This window comes from Sturnus vulgaris, chromosome 23, assembly GCF_052056855.1.
Source record: "Sturnus vulgaris isolate bStuVul1 chromosome 23, bStuVul1.hap1, whole genome shotgun sequence".
Classification (NCBI taxonomy): Eukaryota; Metazoa; Chordata; class Aves; order Passeriformes; family Sturnidae; genus Sturnus; species Sturnus vulgaris.
The window spans coordinates 6,290,720-6,311,161 of NC_142265.1; the positions used below are offsets into that span (position 1 = coordinate 6,290,720).

General features: G+C 47.7%; 1 protein-coding gene across 1 annotated transcript in view; it reads right to left on the reverse strand.

Moving 5' to 3' along the window:
* Nucleotides 1-9,683: 9,683 nt before the first annotated feature.
* SORL1 (sortilin related receptor 1) overlaps nucleotides 9,684-20,442 on the reverse strand; it is a 47,484-nt gene continuing 36,725 nt past the window's right edge. Inside the window, exons 39-48 of the mRNA XM_014890451.2 lie at nucleotides 19,797-19,879; nucleotides 19,449-19,545; nucleotides 18,692-18,876; nucleotides 18,123-18,242; nucleotides 17,873-18,037; nucleotides 16,937-17,111; nucleotides 16,441-16,547; nucleotides 15,380-15,572; nucleotides 15,054-15,266; nucleotides 9,684-13,838 (exon numbers count right to left, since the gene is read on the reverse strand). Coding sequence (XP_014745937.2) covers nucleotides 13,771-13,838; nucleotides 15,054-15,266; nucleotides 15,380-15,572; nucleotides 16,441-16,547; nucleotides 16,937-17,111; nucleotides 17,873-18,037; nucleotides 18,123-18,242; nucleotides 18,692-18,876; nucleotides 19,449-19,545; nucleotides 19,797-19,879 — 1,406 coding nt within the window. The 3' untranslated portion in view covers nucleotides 9,684-13,770. The remainder of the gene's footprint in view (nucleotides 13,839-15,053; nucleotides 15,267-15,379; nucleotides 15,573-16,440; nucleotides 16,548-16,936; nucleotides 17,112-17,872; nucleotides 18,038-18,122; nucleotides 18,243-18,691; nucleotides 18,877-19,448; nucleotides 19,546-19,796; nucleotides 19,880-20,442) is intronic.

Sequence of the window (20,442 nt, forward strand, 5' to 3'; positions counted from 1 at the left end):
ATCATCCTGTCCATTGTAGGCAGGTTTTCTATCTGTGATCAATGGTGATCACTTGAGCAGGATGGATTCATGCTCAGGACTGGAGGTTTTGTCTACGGCCTCATGTTCAGAGCACGATGGAAAAGATAAATAAAACAGGGTTTGGAGCAGGTCATCACCTGGCAGGACAAAGGCAGGCAGAGGAAGCAGCAGGTCTCAGATGGAAGGCTCTGCATGTGCTCTGTGTTTATGCTCTGTACAACATCACCTATTTTCAATCACTTTGTGCCTCAGAAGGGGCTCGGTTGAACATTCCCATCCCCTGCCCTGGCTCTGGCTGGCATTGCCCTTTGTCTTGGAGCTGCTGGGAAGGATTTCCCTCGTGGCTGTGCCAGCTTCTCCCTCTGCAAGCTGCCAGGCTGTGCTACCTGCTCCTCAAAGACTTGTGGCTCACTGGGTTGTTGCATGCTGATATCTGTTGCTGGCATTCAAGGACTTCCTCCTCCTGGTTTATTTTGCCATATTATTTTCCTGTCTTGAGCTGGAGGAATGAAACCACAGAGGACAAATGTAAATCCCTGTCTTTCTCTGAGGTCACTTGTCCCTGCCTCTCCTTAATCCCATATCTCTGCACAGCTCCTCACCCCTGTCTGACTTTTCCATCTCCAGCCACAGCACCTGCTCAAACCACACCAGGTGAATGCAGCGCCTCAGTATCGACCCAGGGGGGGAAAATGACATTGTAATCTGTTGGAGAGCAGTGTTCCTTTCTCAAATCAGCCTCCTCCTCCTCCCGTGCAGAAGGCAGGAACGAGGAGGTCTCAGCCCCTGTATTGCAGAGGAACAGCCTTTGTTGTGTGTGGGTACTGCAAAATACTTGGGAGAGCTGAGCAGGTATCTTTCAGAGGGGGATTTTTTATTTTTTTTAAGGCAATTAATTAGACTAAATAAACATATATTAGGGTTCAAAATATGCACAGCCAAAATGAAAGTCACATTCTGGTTCATTAAATCTGAAAAGACTTCACACGTTTTAAACCTGTAATCATATTCACAGATGCAGCACCCCCTCCCCAACCTGCCCCGCACCCCCTCCCGCAGATTTCACACCTTGGGAATGGCTATTGTAAAAAAAAAAAAAAAAAAAAAAAAAAAAAAAAAAAAAAAAAAAAGGAGCAGGGGAAGGTTTGGTGCTGCAGGGGATGGGCAGGAAAATCAGTGTTTGCTGTGGCAGCACCAGGCTGGGTTCAGGTGCTCGAGGAGGAGGCACAAAATCTCAGCTCTGCTCTTCTTCCCCACCCTGCTCCTGCCCGACCCGGGGTCTCTCACTAAGTTCCCCCCCTGCTTCCAGGCTTCTCCCCCTCCCCTGGGGGGTGGGATGTTACCAGGGAGCTGAGCTGCAGAACATATGGAAACGTCATGCGTGTATATATAGAAGAGGAGCGAAAATGGATGCTCTTGGGTACAATAAACATTAGTGGATCTGCAGGGGGGGCAGAGAATTTCAGCGATTTGCACCGCTTTGGTGGATGTTTGTCGGGGGGGGTTTCACTGCTGTTTGTAGCCATAAATGTATACATATAATTTATTTGAATTAGGAAGTCTGTGGAAGGCAGGAGTCATTCTTTACGTGGAAATTCTGCTTTATTCCGAAGCAGCACACTGAGAAAGGAGGATGTTGTGACTGCGTGCCAGCAGATATTTGTAAGGAGACATTTTGAAAATCTGAAGGGAACAGTGAGAACGTTTTCAAGATGTTGGGGCTTGTTCTGGGATACCTTTGTTATTCAGTGCTTTCTTCTGGCTTTAGGTAAAATGAGATCGAAATTCAAATGTTTCTGGTGTGCAAAATCTCACCAGCAGCTTCACGCGTCCATTTATTTATTTTAGTATATATTTTTTGCTGACTTTTTTCTTTTAAAAGAACCAATATCTAGTGAAGGTTTCTCTCTGTGTGTTATTCAACAGGGTGCCAGCTCCTTGGGCTGCAGCTCCCTGTATTCTCCTTTTTCAGGGGAGAAATCCCAAGAAATTTGGTGCAGTTACTCAGGAAAGTAAGAAAGCCCAGCATTAGATGCCTTGCACAGAAACCTGGATATCATATCAGGCTTTCCGTGCCTGGATATCTTGATCAGTTTAAGCTGATTAGAAAAGCTCCTCGGTTCATTCTTGGGCAAGCTGGAAAACGATCCCTGCTTTGTATAATGAAGTATGTTATCTAGCCTGCCCTACAATAAATCCAGAGCGGGGCTGCAGGGGGATTGGCATCTGGTCTAAATTAGCATTGCTCCACTGCTGTCGGTGAAGCTCTGACAGTGCTCACCAGGTGAGGATTTGGCCCATTTAGGGAGCTCCCGTGGGGTTACAAAAGCAGCATTGAGGACCACGATTTCAGAGGAGGAAAGGAGCCAAGAAAGGAACAGGACAGCTTGCAGGGAATCTTAAATGACATTAATTGAAATCTTATCACTTCCTTCATCTTAAGGTGAACCCGGGGCACAATAAAGAGCAATTATCTGCCATCTTCCTTCATCTGTCCCAAGTGCAAGGAGGGGAAGAGTGTATCCATCACTCTTTCTGCTCTACCTTTTTTTTTTTTTCCCAGAGACAATCCGATATATTTACAGACCTGTCACCCCTTCCAACCCCTCCTTTCACGGAGAGCTGAACAAAAGCAGGTGAAAGCAATGGAGCTTGGAAAAGAGAGGGGATCTGGAAACTGGAACCAAGTGAAAATGGGGGCTTCAGCCCTCTGAGAAGCCACTAAAGGGACTTGAGTTTCCACATGCCAGGGGAACGGCCATGGGAGGTTTGGCTGGAGGTGGCAATAAATAGAGCTGAGCAGAGGGCTGCTGCTCTAAAACCTGGAGCAACACTTGCTGGAAGCTGAGAGAGGCAGGGAATTCTTAACAGGTCATGGAAATTGGTGCAGCAGGAGACAGTTTTTTCCCCCAGGTGCTCTCATGAGGTGAGATGGAGCCCATGGTCCCGTTTCAGCAGGGCTGGCAGCAACCCCTCAGCTCTTTAGGAGAGACCTAGAATCTGGATTTCATCTTGGTAGAGCAGGAGGGAGATGGTTTATACCCCGTCCTTTCATGTTTTCTATCTATTCTGCAAACACAGCGAGGACAGCAGTCCTGGGGCTGCTTACTCTGCACAACCAACCCAGACTTTTGTTCAGGCAGCGGGGAGGGGATTTTCTCAAACCACAAGAGAAAAACATGACCGAAACCTTTGAGATGTCTGAGCTGATGGGAAAGAGGAGCAGAAGGAGCTGGTGCTGCCCAGGTGTTTCTCTGGGGCTCTGTATGGGGCCGTGGTTTGTGCCCCCACACTCCCCAGAGGGTTTGAGAGGAGCAGGAAGGGGCAGTGACATCTGAAACACCGAGTGCAGCCCGTGGCAGCGAGTCAGGGTGTGAGGGGGGCAGGTTCCAGGCGGCTGGGTTTGGGCTGTGTGTACAGAAACTCCAAGGCCATGTTGCTTTCTGACAGCAAATCGATGCCGCTGTAAACACGAGAACAAAGGAGCTCGCAGAGGAGAGGGGGAAGGAACACGGAAAAGGGAGAGATGGAGAACTGCTCCGCAGCCAAAGCTGGAACAATGTTGGGAAAAGCTGAATGACTTCAGCACCTATTCATTCCCTGGCCAAAGCTGGTTGCTTGCCCATTCCCAAGGCCAGTGAGGAAGTGGTGGCCTCGAGTGGCTGAGGTGTGAGGGCACCAGCCAGGAGCAGGGGGTGACCTGGCTGCTCCCAATCCTGCTCCCAGGGTTTAGCAACTGTTTGGTCCCCGAGGCCAGGGGCTGGACGAGGCAGACACTGTACATGTGCAGCTGGTTAGGGCTCAGCGTGCCCCTCCCCTGTGCAGCCTTGTGTCTCATGATGGATATCACTGGCAGGGTGAATTCCCATTCATTTGTCCCGTGGCTTCGGCACTGCGAGCGGTTTCCATACAGATCCCGCAGGAGAGAATACCGTGGAAAAATGGGGCTTTGGGAGCCAAGATGCTGGGATGTTCTTCTTCCCAGCTCTGCAGCAAAACAGACGATCTGGGGCCCGGCAGGTCTCAGTTTGGGACGGGGTCTGGCTCCTGACCCGATGTTGGGGTCACGTCAGTACATGGGTTTGGGGTTTAACCCATTGCAGGCAGGATGGTGAGGGGGGTATTTAATGCAGAATCACAGAATTACCCAAGCCCTGTGCTGATCCACATGGCAGAAACACGGTTTTCCACCAGAAATGAGGGAGTGGGAATGCAGTCAGATGCTTTGCAGGTACAACATGTCATTGGAAGGCTCAGCCCTGGATGGAAGCAGGTTTTCTTGTTTGGTTGAGGTTTTAAGCTCAGCTATTTTCTCTGGTTGTCGTTGGGAAGGCCACATGGAAAAGCTTTAAGGATCCATCCAGGATGGGGAGAGGGAAATTTGCAGCACACAACTCAGCCCCTGAGCCTGCCCATCTGTAAAGAATCAGCATAACTGCGTTTAATGTACTTCCCCAACATGGCAGTTGTGGGCCTTAATTAAACTGTGCAGAGTGCTCAGAGATCCTCAGATTAAAGGCTGTGTGTACAGTGAATTACAAAAGCAAACAACATGAAATTTTCCATGTGTTGTGCTAGAGCTGTCTTCGTTTACCAGAAACAAATCATTTAATGCACCTCTTACATGGAGCTTGTTTATATGGGATGTGCCTGTTATTCCAGTAGGAGGGAAATCTGGTAGTTCTGATTATTGTTTCTCAATACTTCATCCAAAAAAGGCGTAAAATTTGAATATGATAATAAAATAATATGGCAATAAAATGCGGGTTTTAGGTATATATGTGTAGTTAGCCCTGGGAAATGCCGTCAGTTTTAACAGGCCTGAAAGATGGTGGGAGGTAAATTTAATATAATATAAAAATAAAGGTAATCCCAGCAAAAGACAAGCATGGAGCAGTCGCTGGAGTCACCACAGGCAGAGACAGAACATGTTTTGTGTCCAACAATAGCAGCGTACGTGACTTGAAATGCTCTTTCCTTATAAAACAAAATACCCACTGGTTTGGCTTATTAGTGCTAATCTTCAAAGGGAGAAGCAGTGCTGAGGTTCCTGGTTTAATTCAGAAGTTCAGCCCCGCTCTGGCAGCGCTGCCTTGACAAAGTGCCATTGTTGCCCACGGCCGGGGCCGTGTGTGTGTGTGAGGTTTAACCTTCTGCATTTCCCCTTTTCTGCTGCACGAGGAATGCCCAGAGCTGCACGGAAAAAAATGTCTCTGATGTGTGGTTTGCACGTGAAAATGCTGCATTTGAACTTGCACTGACTCTGCCCAGAGTGGATCGGGTTAAATGGACTATTACAATGGCGGGAGCTCATCTGGAACTAATAATTTTTGAGGCCACCAAAAGTAAAAAGTGAAAAAAAAAAAAGGTGGGGGGAGGAGGGATCCTTGTGAGTTTGGTGGCCAGTGACTAAAGCTTCTGCTGCCATCTACTGCACGTGGGTGGCAGTGGGGCCAGCTGGGAACTGCTCTCTTTGGACCGAACCGGCCAAAAAAACAGGTTAAAAAGTGAATTCTGGGTTCTGGGACAGACAGAGCTGCTTCTCAGCTCTACCTTCCCATAGGTGTCTCTGGCCTGGGGGGGTTGTAGGACCAGTGCAGAGCATCTGGTGGGGCTGTGCAGAGGGAGAGGAATGCGGTGCTTTAATCGCCACAGGTTTTGGGCTGTGCCCCTTGGCATTGTCGTCCCATGGCACTGTCACCTCATGGCTTTGGCACCCCATGGCACTGTGACCCTTGGGATCGTTGCCTTGGCACTGTCACCCCTTGGCATTGTCACCCCTTGGCATTGTCACCCCTTGGCTCTGGTGCCCCATGACTTTGTCACCCCACAGCGTTGTCGCCCCACGGCACTGTCGCCCCATGGCTTTGTCACCCCTTGGATTGTTGCCCCTTGGTTTTGTCACCCCATGGCACTGTTGCCTCTTGGCTTTATCGCCCCACAGCATTGTCACCCCACAGCATTGTTGCCCCTTGGCACTGTCGCCCTTGGAATCATTGCCTTGGCACTGTCACCCCATGGCTTTGTCGCCCCTTGGATTGTCGCCCCTTGGTTTTGTCACCCCATGGCACCGTTGCCTCTTGGCTTTATGGCCCCTTGGCACTGTCACCCCCCAGCATTGTCGCCCCAGGGCACTGTCGCCCCTCCCTTAGTATTCCCCACCACCACAGCAGAAGTTTTTGGCTCCGGTTCTGGGGGTTTGGGAGGGGCATTAAGGAACCCCCCTGACCCACGGCGGGCGAGGAGGGGCTGCAGCACAAATCACCCTGAGGACGGTGAGCGACATCTGTTTTGTCTCAGCACGGAGCAGCGGGGCCGGCCCTGGCCCCACCCGCTGGAAGCAGCTCAAGCATTACCGTGCTTGGCCAGACAATAAACGCAGCCTATTTATTTATGATGGCTGGACCCTTAGCAGGTCACTGGCACGGTCTCCAAGGGCGGTGCGTTCGGATCCCTCTCTCTGGATTTTCCCCTCTTCCCATCTCTCCGGGCTGCCTTCTATTCTTTGTGCCTGCTCTCCCGGGAGATCTGGGCTTGGAACAAACAGCTCGCCATCCTTGTGGCTCTTGGTTGCGAGGTTAAATAAGTTTAGGAGGGAAAAGTACATTTGGAAATGGTGTTGATGCAGAAGAATGAGCCAAACACGCTATTGTCTTCACCAGCTCTGAGTCTGCCGTGGTAATTTGCAGGGTACAGAGACGGGCTGGCTGTGGGCTCCATACAGCTACTGCAAAGTGGAGCTGGATGGGAAACCAAGCTGGTCCCGTGACTGAACACACAGCTGGGATTTGGCCTCCAGGCTTCTGTTCCTGGCTTTCCCAGGGATCCCGAGAAAGCCCTGGCAGTGGGGGAAGGAAAGCTGTGTCACTTCAGAGCCAGGCTAACCCCAAAGGGGGCCAGCAGCCTCGGAGGGGAGCGGGGGGCGTGTTGGGAGAGGAAGTGTGGGGCTGCTGGGGCAGGGGTGCTAACAGAGGGGAGATGCTGGGCCAGGGCTCCTCTCCAGCCTGCAGGGTGTGGGTGTGCTCCAGGAGCTGCCTGGCTGCAGGGGGGACGTTCTCACCCAGATCAAACCCAGGCTTTGGGATTCGTTTCACGTAGGCTGTGGTGTCTTACAGTCCCCAGGCTCAGTGTGAGGCAGTCGCCGTTGAGTTCCCGTTATAGCAAAGAGAGTCTGACCTATTTTAGGATGAGGGAAGCGCTCTCTGAACTGCTGTGCCTCATCTTTGGCTGCAGACGAGGCCTGGAATGACCCTCTCAGCTTGGGCAGGGATGAATCCTGCCTGCTGTTACACAGAGCCCAGGCCAGGAGGAGCCTCCAACATCTTCTCCATCCTCTTGTTACCCTTTGATGTCTCTCTCAGGCTTGGGGAGATACAAAATGCACAGGCAGCCATTCTCCCAGTGTATAAAAGCGATTAAGAATGGCTCACTCAAGCCCCAAGCTTCCACTCAGGTTCCAGATTCCTCCATGGAGGGTGTCTGCTTCCCTCCACAGAAAGATCCAGGGAAAATAAATCTCCTCTTGTGGCCAGGCCAGCCTGGAGATGAGAGGCTTGGTGACATGAACGTCACTTCTTGTCCACCTCTGCCTCAGGTCCTCCACTCTAAAATATTCCCCTCCTGTACAGCCAGTGTCAGGCTTCAGGATGAATTTAATGACTTCCTGCTGAGTGTCTTTCCTTCTTTCCCAAACTGCTGTCTAGCTCCTTTTTTTATGACCCACCATCACCCTGGGATTTTTTCCAGCACCACCCCACGCAGGTGCTCCTGAAAAATAAGAGGTCAGATCTGCTCCCTAAATTGATCCCAGGTCTGCAGAGCCTGGGGAGAGAGAATCTTCTGGGCATGATGTCAGCCCAGCTCTGACAGTTTGAGGTTGTGTGCTTCTGGATGCCTATAATTTACAGGAAAGAAAGAAACCTCACATCCTGGAGGATGCCATTTTTCTTGCATCCCACACTTGGCAGGTTGGGAGGTTTGTGGTAGGAGCCAAGATGTTGATGGTTAGCATGAATCTTTCCTTCCCACAGACCTTCTCTTCCTTCCTTCCTTCAGCTGGGCTATCTGGGAGCTCTTGGCTCCTCCATCCCCAAATCCAGCTTGAGTTCTGCTGTGAAATATCCTCAGTTATTTCATCTTTCCAGCTGAGAAAGGCTAAACACAATCGTTCAGGAGTCTGGCACAAGGCACTGGGAGTGCTTGCTCAAAGGAGGAGCAGTGAGCCAGAACTTCAGCTGCTCTCTCTCAACATCAGAGCCCGTGGATTCTGTGAAAAGCTTAACCCGTGGTGGGAAGGGATTTTTTTTGCTGAATTTCCACCTGGTTTCCTCACTCCTGCAGGCAAGATCCACATCTTCTCTTCCCTGTGGTTGCAGGAAGCAGCCCTTGATGTTATTTGGGGGAAAGAGGTGAATTTTCAGGAGCAGCAGAGTGAGGGGAGCTTGGATCCAGCTCTTGGACGGGTTTGTGCCTTGTGCTCCATCAGGAGCTCCTCCAGGAACTGCAATCTTTGATGGGTTTTCATCGTAGTGGGAAAAATGGTCTAACTTGCTGTGGTGGAGGCAGTAAAGGCTTAGGATGGAAATCTTCGCTATCCATAGAAACCTGCAGGTTTTGCTCGGAGAGGTGGCAAACTTTTATCCCATCAAAGTTTTCTCAGTGACAGCACTGAGGCTTCAGAGTCACTTTGGTTCTTCCAGCAGAAAAGTCGGTGCTTGGGAATGAGGTGGAGCTCCTTGTACCTCCCAGGGGGAAAAATCTGGAAAAAAAATCAGCTTCACTCACAACCGAGGGAAGGAACGACTGTTTGTTAACGTTGCCTTAAGCTAAATGTTAATGAAGTGCAACACTTAAGATGCTGAAAGCCTCAATTATGTCCACCAAGATCACATGTTGCCTTTCCAATTATCTGGGCTGGGAAATGAGGGACGTGTGAGGAGGCTGCTGCCTGCTCATTGCCTTCCCTGCCAGGAACAAATCCTGCTGGATTTTGGCTGCTCAGGTGCTTGGCTGTACCTGCACACAGCCCGGGCAGGGGTGGGATTGCTGTGGAAATGGGTTTTAAGCGTGGAAAATAACGCTTGAGGTGATGATGTGCAAATGTGGAGGTGAAGCTTGGACAGGCTGGAAATGATATTTGGTGTCTGGGGGTGTTGGTGACCTTGAGGGAAGGGCCAGGCAGACGTGACTGAGTTAGGAATGAGGGTGGCACCTCTCAGGATCTGCTGGTCCTCCGGCACAAAGCTCAATTTTCCTGATTCTCATCGCCCTTGTCCTGTCACTGCCGCTTGATCAGGAGCACTGAGAGGATGGGAACAGCTTCAAACTGACACAGGGCAGGGTTAAATTGGATATCTGGGAGAAATTCCTCCCTGGGAGGGTGGAGAGGATGCCCAGAGCAGCTGTGGCTGCTCCTGGATCCCTGGAAGTGTCCAAGGGCAGGTTGGATGGGGCTTGGAGCAGCCTGGGATAGTAGAAGGTGTCCCTGCCCATGGCAAGGGATAGAAATTAGATAATCTTTAATGTCCTTTCCAACCCAAGTCATTCTGGGATTCTATAATCCTTTTAGGTTTTGTAAAACAAAAGTATGTTCAGAGAAAAGCCTCCTTTTTCTTGCACTAGACACGTAGATGCTGGATAACAACTTCAGAAACCAGAAACTGTTTTGTTTACCCAATCCATTTTTATTATTATCATTAAGTGGGGGGGGGGGGGGGGGGAAATGGACAGACAAAAATTCCTTCAAAATTGTGCAATAATACATAGCAGAAATCAGTGAATGAAAAAAAAACCAAAAAACGAACGAAGGACACAGAGTAGCACTTCAAATAGTATAACATTAAACTTCACTTAAAGAACCTGATTAAAAGGTGACACTACCTCTATTAGAGGCTGGCTGCTTGTGGACTGATGCAGGTTTGGAAGGATCAATTATAATGTTGCAGCTATTTCCAGGAACGAAGATGCTCTTGGGGTCCAAGAGTAGCTGAGTTATTGCACCATTTCCCTTCTCAAGTCCATTTGAAGGAGACTTAAAAGCTGTTTCAGAAAAGGTTAATTTTTTGCTGAAAAAATTGGCATTTTACTTTTCTGTCAGTGAGTAGATGAAGTTTGTCATTAAATATTCTCTGATTCCAAGCACAGAGATGCTCACACTGAGCTCTGCCCTGCCAGGAATGGGAATTCTGCTCAGGCAGAGTTTTTTTGGCTCAGGTGGGGGTTCCCTGGTGGATAATGTGAGGTTTTTGGACACTCTGGAAACAGGGGGAATGAAATAACAGGATGACCATCAAACACAAAGCTCCTTTGGCCACGAGGCCACAAGATGTGGATGTTGCTCTCTGCTCTCCCCTTCCCTGCTGGCTCAGAGCTCCCAAAAAAATCTCTGTAAATCCATGTGTGTCCAAGGAAAAGAGGCTTTTCCTGGGGCTGAGCCTGCAGCTCTCCCTTAAGGCTGTGCCAAGGTGGGAGCACCTGGAACAAGTCAGGGCAGGGTGAGCTGAGGTGTGAACTTGTGCACATGAAATACCTGCAGGCAGGGTTCTCACCCCATATTTCACCCCTCTCTGAAATCCTCTTGCAGTTTTTCCTGGGGTGCAGAGGGGCTGGAAGCTCCTGCTCCAGCTGCTTCCTCCATGGGCTCTGCTCTCACTGGGTTCAGGGAGCTTTTACAGCAACCCACAGATGGGGTTTATTCTTTTTTTTTAGTTTTAATAGGTCTCCAGCCTGGGAAATGGTTCTTCCTTGTCTTTCTTGTAAAAAACAAACCCCCAACACAAAAAAGTAAACCTCACAAAAAGCCTGAGCCAAAGCAAAAGAAGCCTCATGGTCCAAAACCTCAACAGATTCTCATGTTCAACCTTAGTCTTTTGTTCAAATGGACTTGAGAGTACCCATGGGCATCTGAAATGGATGCAAACACGAATTAACTGGTGGGAATTCCTCCTAACCAAGGTATTTTCCCATACCTCTTTATTATTTTTTTATTTCCATACAGATCCAAACATTTTACTGGGTTCCTATAAAGCAAACCCAAATCACCTGCCGAAATTTAGGGTAGCAAAGTCATGTCACGTCACATAAGGCTACAGAAACGAAACCAGAACAAAATATACATCCACATCCACGTACCATATTTACAGCAAGAACCCTCCCACCCCCTGTATGTCTCTGTGCACAAGATTCCGTGCTTCAAAAGTTCATAAAAATATACAATTTACCCCAGAACTGCATCGGTTACTCCCCACCTGGAGCCCAGACTTCTCTATCTCTATATATAAAATACACTAGCCCTGTGAAAGTTGCTTTGCTGAGAGCACAGTGGTGATTTTTGCAGTGAAGGGGAGGGCTGGGAGGGTTGGGGACAGCTCTGAGTGACAGTGCTGTCCCCCACGAGGGCTTTGCAGTGTCCCCAAACCCCTGGGGTGACTCCACAGAGGGCTCTGCTCTGCCCACGCTGTGTTTGGGAGTTCGATTTAATCAAGAGTGTTGGGCTTTGGGTACAAAAGGCTTTGCTCTGCACGAGTGTCCCCAAGCCAGGAGTGACCTGTCCCCCAGGTGATGCTTGGAAATCTCCAGCCAAGGGATTTCTGCAGGATATAAAGTGGTTACAAGGGTCCCCCTTGGCACCTGGCTAGACTCTAAATTCTGCTCATTTTACTGCAGCAGGATTTACCCTGGGGGAGTAAAATATCAGAATTTAACCACTCCTAACCCTCACCAGAGAGGCACCAGATTTTGGGATGCTACATTGTAATTTTCAGTTACCTGTGCTAAAAAAAAATTACTTTATAAAGAAGGGGTTGAATACTCTTTATCTCTGTTTTTTAGGCTTCCTCTCCTGCATAAAAATCTTTTGGTTTATGTTTTTGAGACTGGTTTAGCCTCTGGGTCAGAGTCTGGTCTCTCTGTGTAGCTGTAACTCCAGGCAAATTGAGCTGTGTGTACTGGGTTGATTTTACTCAAAATTTCAACTCCTGAGCAGCACCTGATCCACCGACAAAGTAAAAATATTGCAACTCTGCGAGCTTGCTGCTACTTATAAAAATCTGATTCTGGTTTGGTCCCAGCTTTGGTGGGGGGAGGAAAAAAAATCTGTCACCGGGAATGCTAACACCAGTAATTGAAAATAGAGTCAGTATTTCTCTAGAGTATCAAACCATCCAGACTTCAACATTTTTTTTTTATACATTTTTTTCTATTGTGAAATTAAACTGATCAGTTGTGTATCAAAACATAGTTGGCCTCTCTCGTTTCATCTGTAGGAAGACTTGCAATTATAACTTCATTTACACAGCAAAAATACCTTTTTTTTTTTTTTTTTTTTTTTTTTTCTTCACAAAAACAGTGTGACAAGACAGTGTGCTGTATTTCCTGGTGAGAAGTTTTGCATATATTGAGCACAGCCAGGGGAGAGCCCTGAACATCCTCCCCTGTCGTGCTCCTGGCTTGGCAGGTAGTGGTGAGGTTCACTTTTTTTTTTTTTTGGTGAAATTCACATTTTGCTGTCACAAAATCAAAGCTCCAAACAGTGGCAAGCAGACTTTTTTTTTGCATTTGGCTCTGCAGCCAGTATTGTGTCTGCTGGGAATGTAAGATGAGAAAATAACATGTATGTGTGTGTATATTTATATTAATTCTAAAGCTGTAGGTAAAACTACAGCTGCTTTTAGGAAATTCTGATGAGAGAACATCAAATCCCTGCTGTGGGCCGAATTAATTTAAATTTTCAGTAATTATTGCTCGGTGTGAGTGTGGAAAATCTGGATTTGCACACACTGGAGGCTCCCCCTTCCGTCCCACCACCGTGCTGGCATCTGAGGGAAGCTCCACGGAGGAGTATCCTAAAAATACCTGGAAAATGAGTTTTAAGGTGCAAGTGGCAATTTTTGGATTCAGTGGCGTGGTGGTTGTAAGCTCCAGATTAATGAAGCCCCGTGTGATGGGCAGGGGCAGCAGCAGGAGGGGTTTGGGCAGCACATCTTGATGTGGGGATGTTTTTAACTTCCCACAGCAGCAGGAAGCTAAAAGTCACCCCTAAAAAAAAAAATAAAATGTGCTGCTGTACCTTAAGATTGCTCAAAGATTGGGTCTTTAAAAGGGAGTAAAACTATGTGAAAATGAGGGGGTTTATTATCATGGCAAGGACAATGATGGGGATGCCAAGATTCGACTGCCTTGCAAGATAAAGTGGCACATGTTCTACACAAGAATGTGTACAATGTCTGACGACTCTGGAAATCTGTTCCACAGCAGATTTCCCAATAAATTAACACAACAAAAATACTTTCATATAAAACAAAGTCCAAAGGATTTTTTTTTTTTGTCCTAAAGTAAAAGCAAAACCTTCAGGGACTATATTATCTCTCTCTACATATATAATCTCCTGAATTTATTTTTTTTTTAAATAAATTTATTCTTGTCTTAGAAAAATAAAACGAGTAGCCAATTTAGTCAACGGAAAATATCTCACAGACTTAAAAGCATGCCCAGCAAGCATAGCCTTGTAAGACTAAATTAATGTTAAATCAAAGCAATTTGTTACTCAACCAACCTAGTCTGCAATTCACAGTTGATTACTACAAAGTGTATTCTTAAAATTATTATTATTATTTTTTCTTTTTTTTTTTTTTTTGGCCCATATAAAAATAACGTATTGCAACTCAAAGTGCATTTTTAAAATAAACAATCAACTATTTTTATCAAATAAAATATTTACACCATTTGGTATTGTACAGTCAGAAATGAGCTTCAGGCGATGACCATGGGGACGTCATCTGAAAATCCAGTTATCATTGGGGCTTCATCATCCTCATCTCCTGCAAAATAAACCCCAAAAAAGAGATGTTAGGGGGCCCTCAGCACTTTATACTCTGTTCTTAAATTATTTGTATGGGAAGGAGGGGTTTAATTTGATAAAAATATTGGTTGGGAAAACTTTTGGTGGTTGGACTTGATGGTCTTGAATGTATTTGCCAAGTTTGACAAACCCATAATTCTGTGATTTGTACTCTTAGATCAAATCTATAGAGATTGTGATGCCAAAGTGGCCAAAAACATGAAAAAGAATTCATTCTTGCCCTGATTTCACATCCTCAATTAGTTTTTAAGTGTTTTTCATGACAAGGAGGGGTTTAATTTGATAAAAACATTGGTTGGGAAAACTTTTGGTGGTTGGACTTGATGGTCTTGAAGATCTTTTCCAAGTTTAACAACCCTATAATTCTGTGATTTGTACTCTTAGATCACATCTAGAGAGATTGTGATGCCAAAGTGGCCCAGAACACAATAAAGAATTAATTCTTGCCCTGATTTCACATCCTCAATGCGTTTTTAAGTGATTTGCATCAGAAGGAGAGTTTTAATTTGATAAAAAATGTTTTGTTGGGAAAAGTTTTGCCATTTGGACTTGATGGTCTTGAAGGTCTGTGCAGCCTTAACTATTCCATGATTTATACTCTTAGACCAAATCAATAGAGATTGTGATGCCAGAATGGTCCAGAGCATGATAAAGAATTAATTCTTGCCCTGATTTCACATCCTCAATGTGTTTTTAAGTCATTTGCATTGGAAGGAGAGGTTTAATGTAATAAAAATGTTTGGTTGGGAAAACTTTCAGCAGTTGGACTTGATGATCTTGAAGGTATTTGCCAAGTTTAATGACTCCATAATTCTGTGATTTGTACTCTTAGATCAAATCCACAGAGACTGTGCTGCCAGAGTGGCCCAGACCATGATAAAGAATTAATTCTTGCCCTGATTTCACATCCTTGATGTGTTTTTAAGCGATTTGCATTGGAAAGAGGAGTTTAATGTGATAAAAATATTGGTTGGGAAAAGTTTTGGCAGTTGGACTTGATGGTCTTGAAGATCTTCTCCAAGTGTAATGACTCTGTAATTCCATGATTTGTACTCTGAGATCAAATCCATAGGGATTGTGATGCCAGAGTGGCCCAGACCATGATAAAGAATTAATTCTTGCCCTGACATCACCCCCCCAAGTGCTGTCCCCAAATGCCACCAGGGCCACGTACCCAGATCATCCCCTGAGGAGAAGATGGCCGAGCCCAGGCGGGAGCTGTAGTGGCTGTTGGCAAAGGCAGTGAAGCTGTTCTGGAGCCTCCTGTGCCTCATGTAGAGCAGCACAAAGCCAATGCCCAGGGTCACCAGCAGCAGGAACAGCACGGGCACCACGATGGCAGCCACGTCCGTGGCTCGCCCGGATTTGGTGGCAGAGGAATCTTCACCTGGTGAGGGAGGGACACACAGTGCTGTTTGTACCAACTGCACATCCCTAAAGAACTGGTGAGGCTTCCCTGAGTATTTTTGAAGGAGGATGAGGAGGGAAACGGGGACTCACCCGTTCCCAGCTCGTCATAGAGAAGCGTGGCTGGCTCCCCACACATCTGCCCCCCGTACAGGCAGCGAGCCTGCACTGTGAACGAGTAGTTGTGGCCAATCTTCAGGTTGGACACCTTGAAGAAGTTCTCTGTGGTGTTGCCCAGGTAGGCTGTGATGTTCATCAAGCTGTCAAACATGTGGATCTCGTAGCCCTGGGGGAAACACAAACCCCAAATCACTCGGCTGCAGAGGGCAGGTTTGCTCCTTCCAAAACTTGGTTTTTCTCCTGGATCTGGCTTTGAGGAACTCTGCTGGGCTGGGAGGGAGCAATGTGGAGCCCCCTCAGGAACCCCTGCTGGTGTGCACTGACCTTGGCCAGCTCAGGGAAGAGAGATTTCTCTTCTCCCAAGTGACAGGATCAGAGGACACGGCCTCAAGCTGTGCCAGGGGAGGCTCAGGTTGGACATCAGGAAGGATTGGACATCAGGAAGGATTTCTGCACTAAAAGGGTTGTTAAACACTGGAAGGGCTGCCCAGAGAGGTTTGGAGTCCCCATCCCCGTGGTTGTTCAAGAAACAACTGGATGTGGCACTCAGAGCTCTGGGCTAGTGACAAGGTGGGGATCTGACCCAATCTTGGAGATCTTTTCCAGCCTAAATGACTCTGGTTTGGTTTGTCTGGTCCACTCTGTCCTTAGCACCCAAGCACACAGTCCAGGAGGGTGAGAGCTTTTTTGGTGCGTTTTTCTACCTGCCCGTGCTCTGACAGACAACATTTCAGAGATTTTCTACCCAAGTCTGAATAATGACAACTTTCAGACTTCCTGGCACGGCAGTGCAGTGTCCTATTCCCAGTCCTTTCACACATGGGACACTTGTCCTGTTCTAGCAGAGTAATTAAGTTCCTAAAAGGTGACTGATTGGGTCTATCAGCTTCAGAGCCTCAGCCATGACAGGAATTTTAGTGAGCTCTTCTAGAGGGCTCACCAAGGACAGTGTGGATTTCAGAGTCTGTGAAAGGAGCCTTGCACTGACTCTGCTCCAGGATTTTCTGTAGGACAGGAGGCACAGCAAAACTTACCCGGCTTTCATTGAAATTACTTTCCTTCAATGCCAAACTCTTCCAGAAAAGCAGAATATGGTCATTTTCAGTGATGATTTTTAAGGCATCTGGTGCAGACAGGGGGACTGCAAATGGGAAAAAGAGGTTGTAGCACTGGTGGCACTTTCCTCTTACAGGAATGGAGTCACTTCTGAAACTTAGTGAGTTTTTTTAGGGATCAGCACAAAACTCTGCTTGGAAAAGGGATGTGCTGGAGGAGAGGATGCTGTGGTGTGGATGCTGGGGGGAATTGTTCAGTGGTAGGGCTGTAATGGTACTTGATGATGTGTACACAGCCAAACTGGTGTCTGTCCCACCTCCATTTTTCAGGAGAAAAATATTGGATATCATGTTGTTTGGGGGTGTCATCACTTCCCCTGGCAGACCTCCCAAAATTGGGCTTTGGCTGTGGGAGAGGACCAAGAGCTGCAGGAACATTTCTGCAGCCCCCAGGTGTGGGTGGTGTGTCCCTTACCTGTGTTGATCTTCATGCTGGATTCCTTGCTCATGTTTCCCAGCTGGACAATCACGTGGTATTTCCCTCCTGGCTCCAATTTCTTTATGGTGTACTCCACCGTGCTGTTCCTGCTTTTCACTTTGTAGATTTTATCTGTTTTCCTCACCAAATCTTTGACTGCCACGGCATAGAGCTGGAGAGGAAGGAAATGGATGGAAAAAAAAAATCTCATTTTCCTGCAGAATTTCAGCTGAATGGTGGTAGGACATTAGACAGAGTGGGTAAAATTTGCTTTAAACCAAAGCTGAGCTTTACAGAAAGCCTGGGAAGCAAAATTCCAAACCTCTCTCTGCATCTCTGCCCCAAATCACCATTTACTGATACAGAAAATGCAGTTAGTGCAACAGATGAGAGCAGGAGGAAAAACTCAGGTTGTATTTCTTGGTGAATCACAAGGATGCAATGCAAACCCCTGCCCTGTCAGAGTTTCCAGCTCTGCTGGGAAGGTTTATACCTCCAAACCTTTGCTGTTAAAGTCTCTGGAGCAGAATGGGAGGGGAAAACTTGCTGAGAAAATGACTGGCCTTCAGTGGAGCGAGACATGAGTGTATTCCAGCGTGGCAGAGAACAGAACCAGGCTTTGTTGGGGCAGGAGGCAGTGCCCCAGCCCAGCCTTGCCCTCCTGGGCAGAGCCTAAGCCCAGAAAGGTGTTTTGGCACATGCTCAGGGCTCTTTTTAGACTTGCTCAGCAACAGATATCCCAGACGTGGCTCTTTTTAAATGTTACAGTCCTGAGCTAATGGGCAGCAGGGAGGAAATGAAGATGCTTTGACGATGGTTTTATGTGAAGCATAGACCTGATGTCAGGCTTCCTCCAGCAGAAGAAAGGCAAGGCTGTCTCTGTGCCAGAATTTTGTGTGCACAGGGACAGGAGAAGGCTGAGAGAGGAGTTACCATGTCCTGGTCAGGGGAGTCATAGGGTGATTCCCACTTGATGACAGCAAATGTCTTCCCAGTGTGCACGGAGTGCAGGTGCCGCGGGGGCAGCCGGTTATCCGGGATCATCTTCACCACCACGTAGTCAGAGGGGGGCCCTTGGTAGGGAGACATCACCCGCACCTGGGAGGGAGGCACAGAGGTCAGGGCTGTGTCCTGGAGGAGCCATGGGCCGGCAGAGGGGCAGGGAGGAGGAGGAGGAGCCCACCAGGAACAGGTACTGCTCGTCGCGCTGCACCAGCACCGTGATGTTGTGGGCGCTGGTGGTGCTGTTGTGGGGGCTCCTGTACAGCTCCAGGAAGGAGGTGGCGTAGAAGATGCCATAGACCTGAGGAGGGAGAGCACAGCAGGGTTTGGCATGGCCCAGAGCATCCACTGGCTGGCACTTTTTAGGGGCATGAAGCAAAGACCCTGTTCCCTCTGGACCCTTTTTCCTGCTTTTCCCTCTGTCTTGCCCAAGTTCAATCTGCCCTCCCACCTCTGAACTCCCATCCCAAAAGCCCTGAGCTCAGCTCAGGTAACAGCAGTTGATTCCAAGGCTGCTGGAGCGTTGTGCTGTCTGTGTTTAAGCCACTTCTCACTGCAGCAAGCAGACAAGAAGCCTTTCTTTGATTCTGTTTAAAAGGCAGGAGGTTCTGTCCCTCATTATCCCCAAAATTTTCAGGGCCTTGGAATTCAATCCCAACAAATGATCCTGATTTCAGGGGTTTTGTGTGCTGCCCTGAGGCTCTGAGCTGGAGCCCAGGGTGGCTGGAGAGGGAAGGGTTGGAGCCTTACCACATTCCTGGGGCCGGTCCAGCTGCATTCCACAGCTGTCTGGTTGATGGCCTTGGCCTTGAGGCTTGGGGACACAGGTCTTGTGCCACTGGTCACCACATGCACAAAAGACAGAGGGCTGTCACCCAGCTCCGTCTTAGCCCAGGCAGAAATTTCATAGGGGGTGTGTGCTGTCAAATTGGCCACTGAGCAAGAAGAGAAAGGGGCACTATTAGGTGAGGGTGGGGTGGGAGCACGAGGGAAGGGTCAGGGTCAGGGTCAGCAAACAGCCAGGAGCCTGCCTCTCCTGGGCTGTACTTCCATGACTTTGCAGTAATTTCCTTTACACAGAAGCACCTGAGGCTCTGGAATCCAACCCAGCCTGTGCTTTCCTGTGCCTGCATGATTTCCCATACCCACACTGAGATTTTCCCAAACCAGAAACGGGATTAATAGAGACATGTGCTGTATGCGAGACCAAGAAATCCTTGTTCTGTTTCTACTCCCTTTGGCAGATTAGAAGTGGAGCAACAAACAAAACCCCATGTGATGAGAAAGGACTAGTGCAGCTCTGGGGGTAAATCCCAAATCTGCTTGAAATCTCCAGGTCCTCAAAACAGAATTTGCTGTTTTGTCCTGTCCAGATTTAAACAGAATTGTATAAACAGAAACTACTAGTTCCAAAAATTAAAAAAAAAAAAAAAATCCAATAGCCTCTCCCAAATCCTTCTGCTTGGTGTTGAGGAAAGCAAAACTTTCTATTTTGAGCAGAATTTACCTTTTTGGATGGACTTTTCTCCTTCTATGACCAGAGTCCTTTTTTCCTGCCTGTGGGTATCGAATGTCCAGTAGATGTTGACCACGTAGCCACTGACCTGTCAAGGCCAAGGACACAGAGCCACCAGCTCAGCTGATGCACACAGGGAGCCAGGGTTACTGTCAGACCCCTGACAGTCTTTGCATTGTATTTTCCATCCCAATTAAGAGCCCCGGGGCAGTTTGGGAGCAGTAAGAAATGATTTGGCGTGAAATAACTGGTAATTGCAATGCTTCAGTGGGTGACAGCTTCTCCCAGCCACTTATTCATCATTTACCCAGCTCAGATGAGAAGGGGGAAAACTCTTACCTTGATATTCGTGGTCATTTTTAGGCTGAAACTTATGGAGTCCTCGCTGTAGCTCTCAATGTGGATGACAGGGGGAGGAATGACTGGGAGGAAGAAGAGAAAAGACCTGTTAGTACAGCACAAAGAAATAAAAATATTTACTGAGAGGGAACAGATAAAATACAGCTTTTTGTGGTAACACCCAGCTCCCAGAACAGGACGCTCCAGCCTTGGCTGAGACACTGACATCACTGTCCCCCTCAGAGAAGACACTGACATAATTTTTTAATTCCACCACCTAAAAGCTGCTTTATCTGTGCCTTGCTCAGTGCAGGCTGGGACTGGAGGGGTCTGGGCAAAGGGATTTCCCTCTGAGCTCAGCAGGGTGAGCTCCTATCCCAGGTAACAGCTCCTGGCCTTTGAGGAGCTGCTGGGGGAGGTCAGGAGCTATCAGTGCCAAACTCGTGCACAACCTGAAGTCAAAGCTGTTTCTGTTCTTTTTACCTCTGTTTTTTTTTCTAACCATCAGGTAAATCACATTATCTGAATCCTGCACTTGGAGTAGCCTGGTGTTTTCTTTCCCTTCTTTCATCTGACAAATTAGCAGACAATTCTGACACAGGGACATAATTTTGGATGGAAAACTTGGCATGAATACAAACAACTT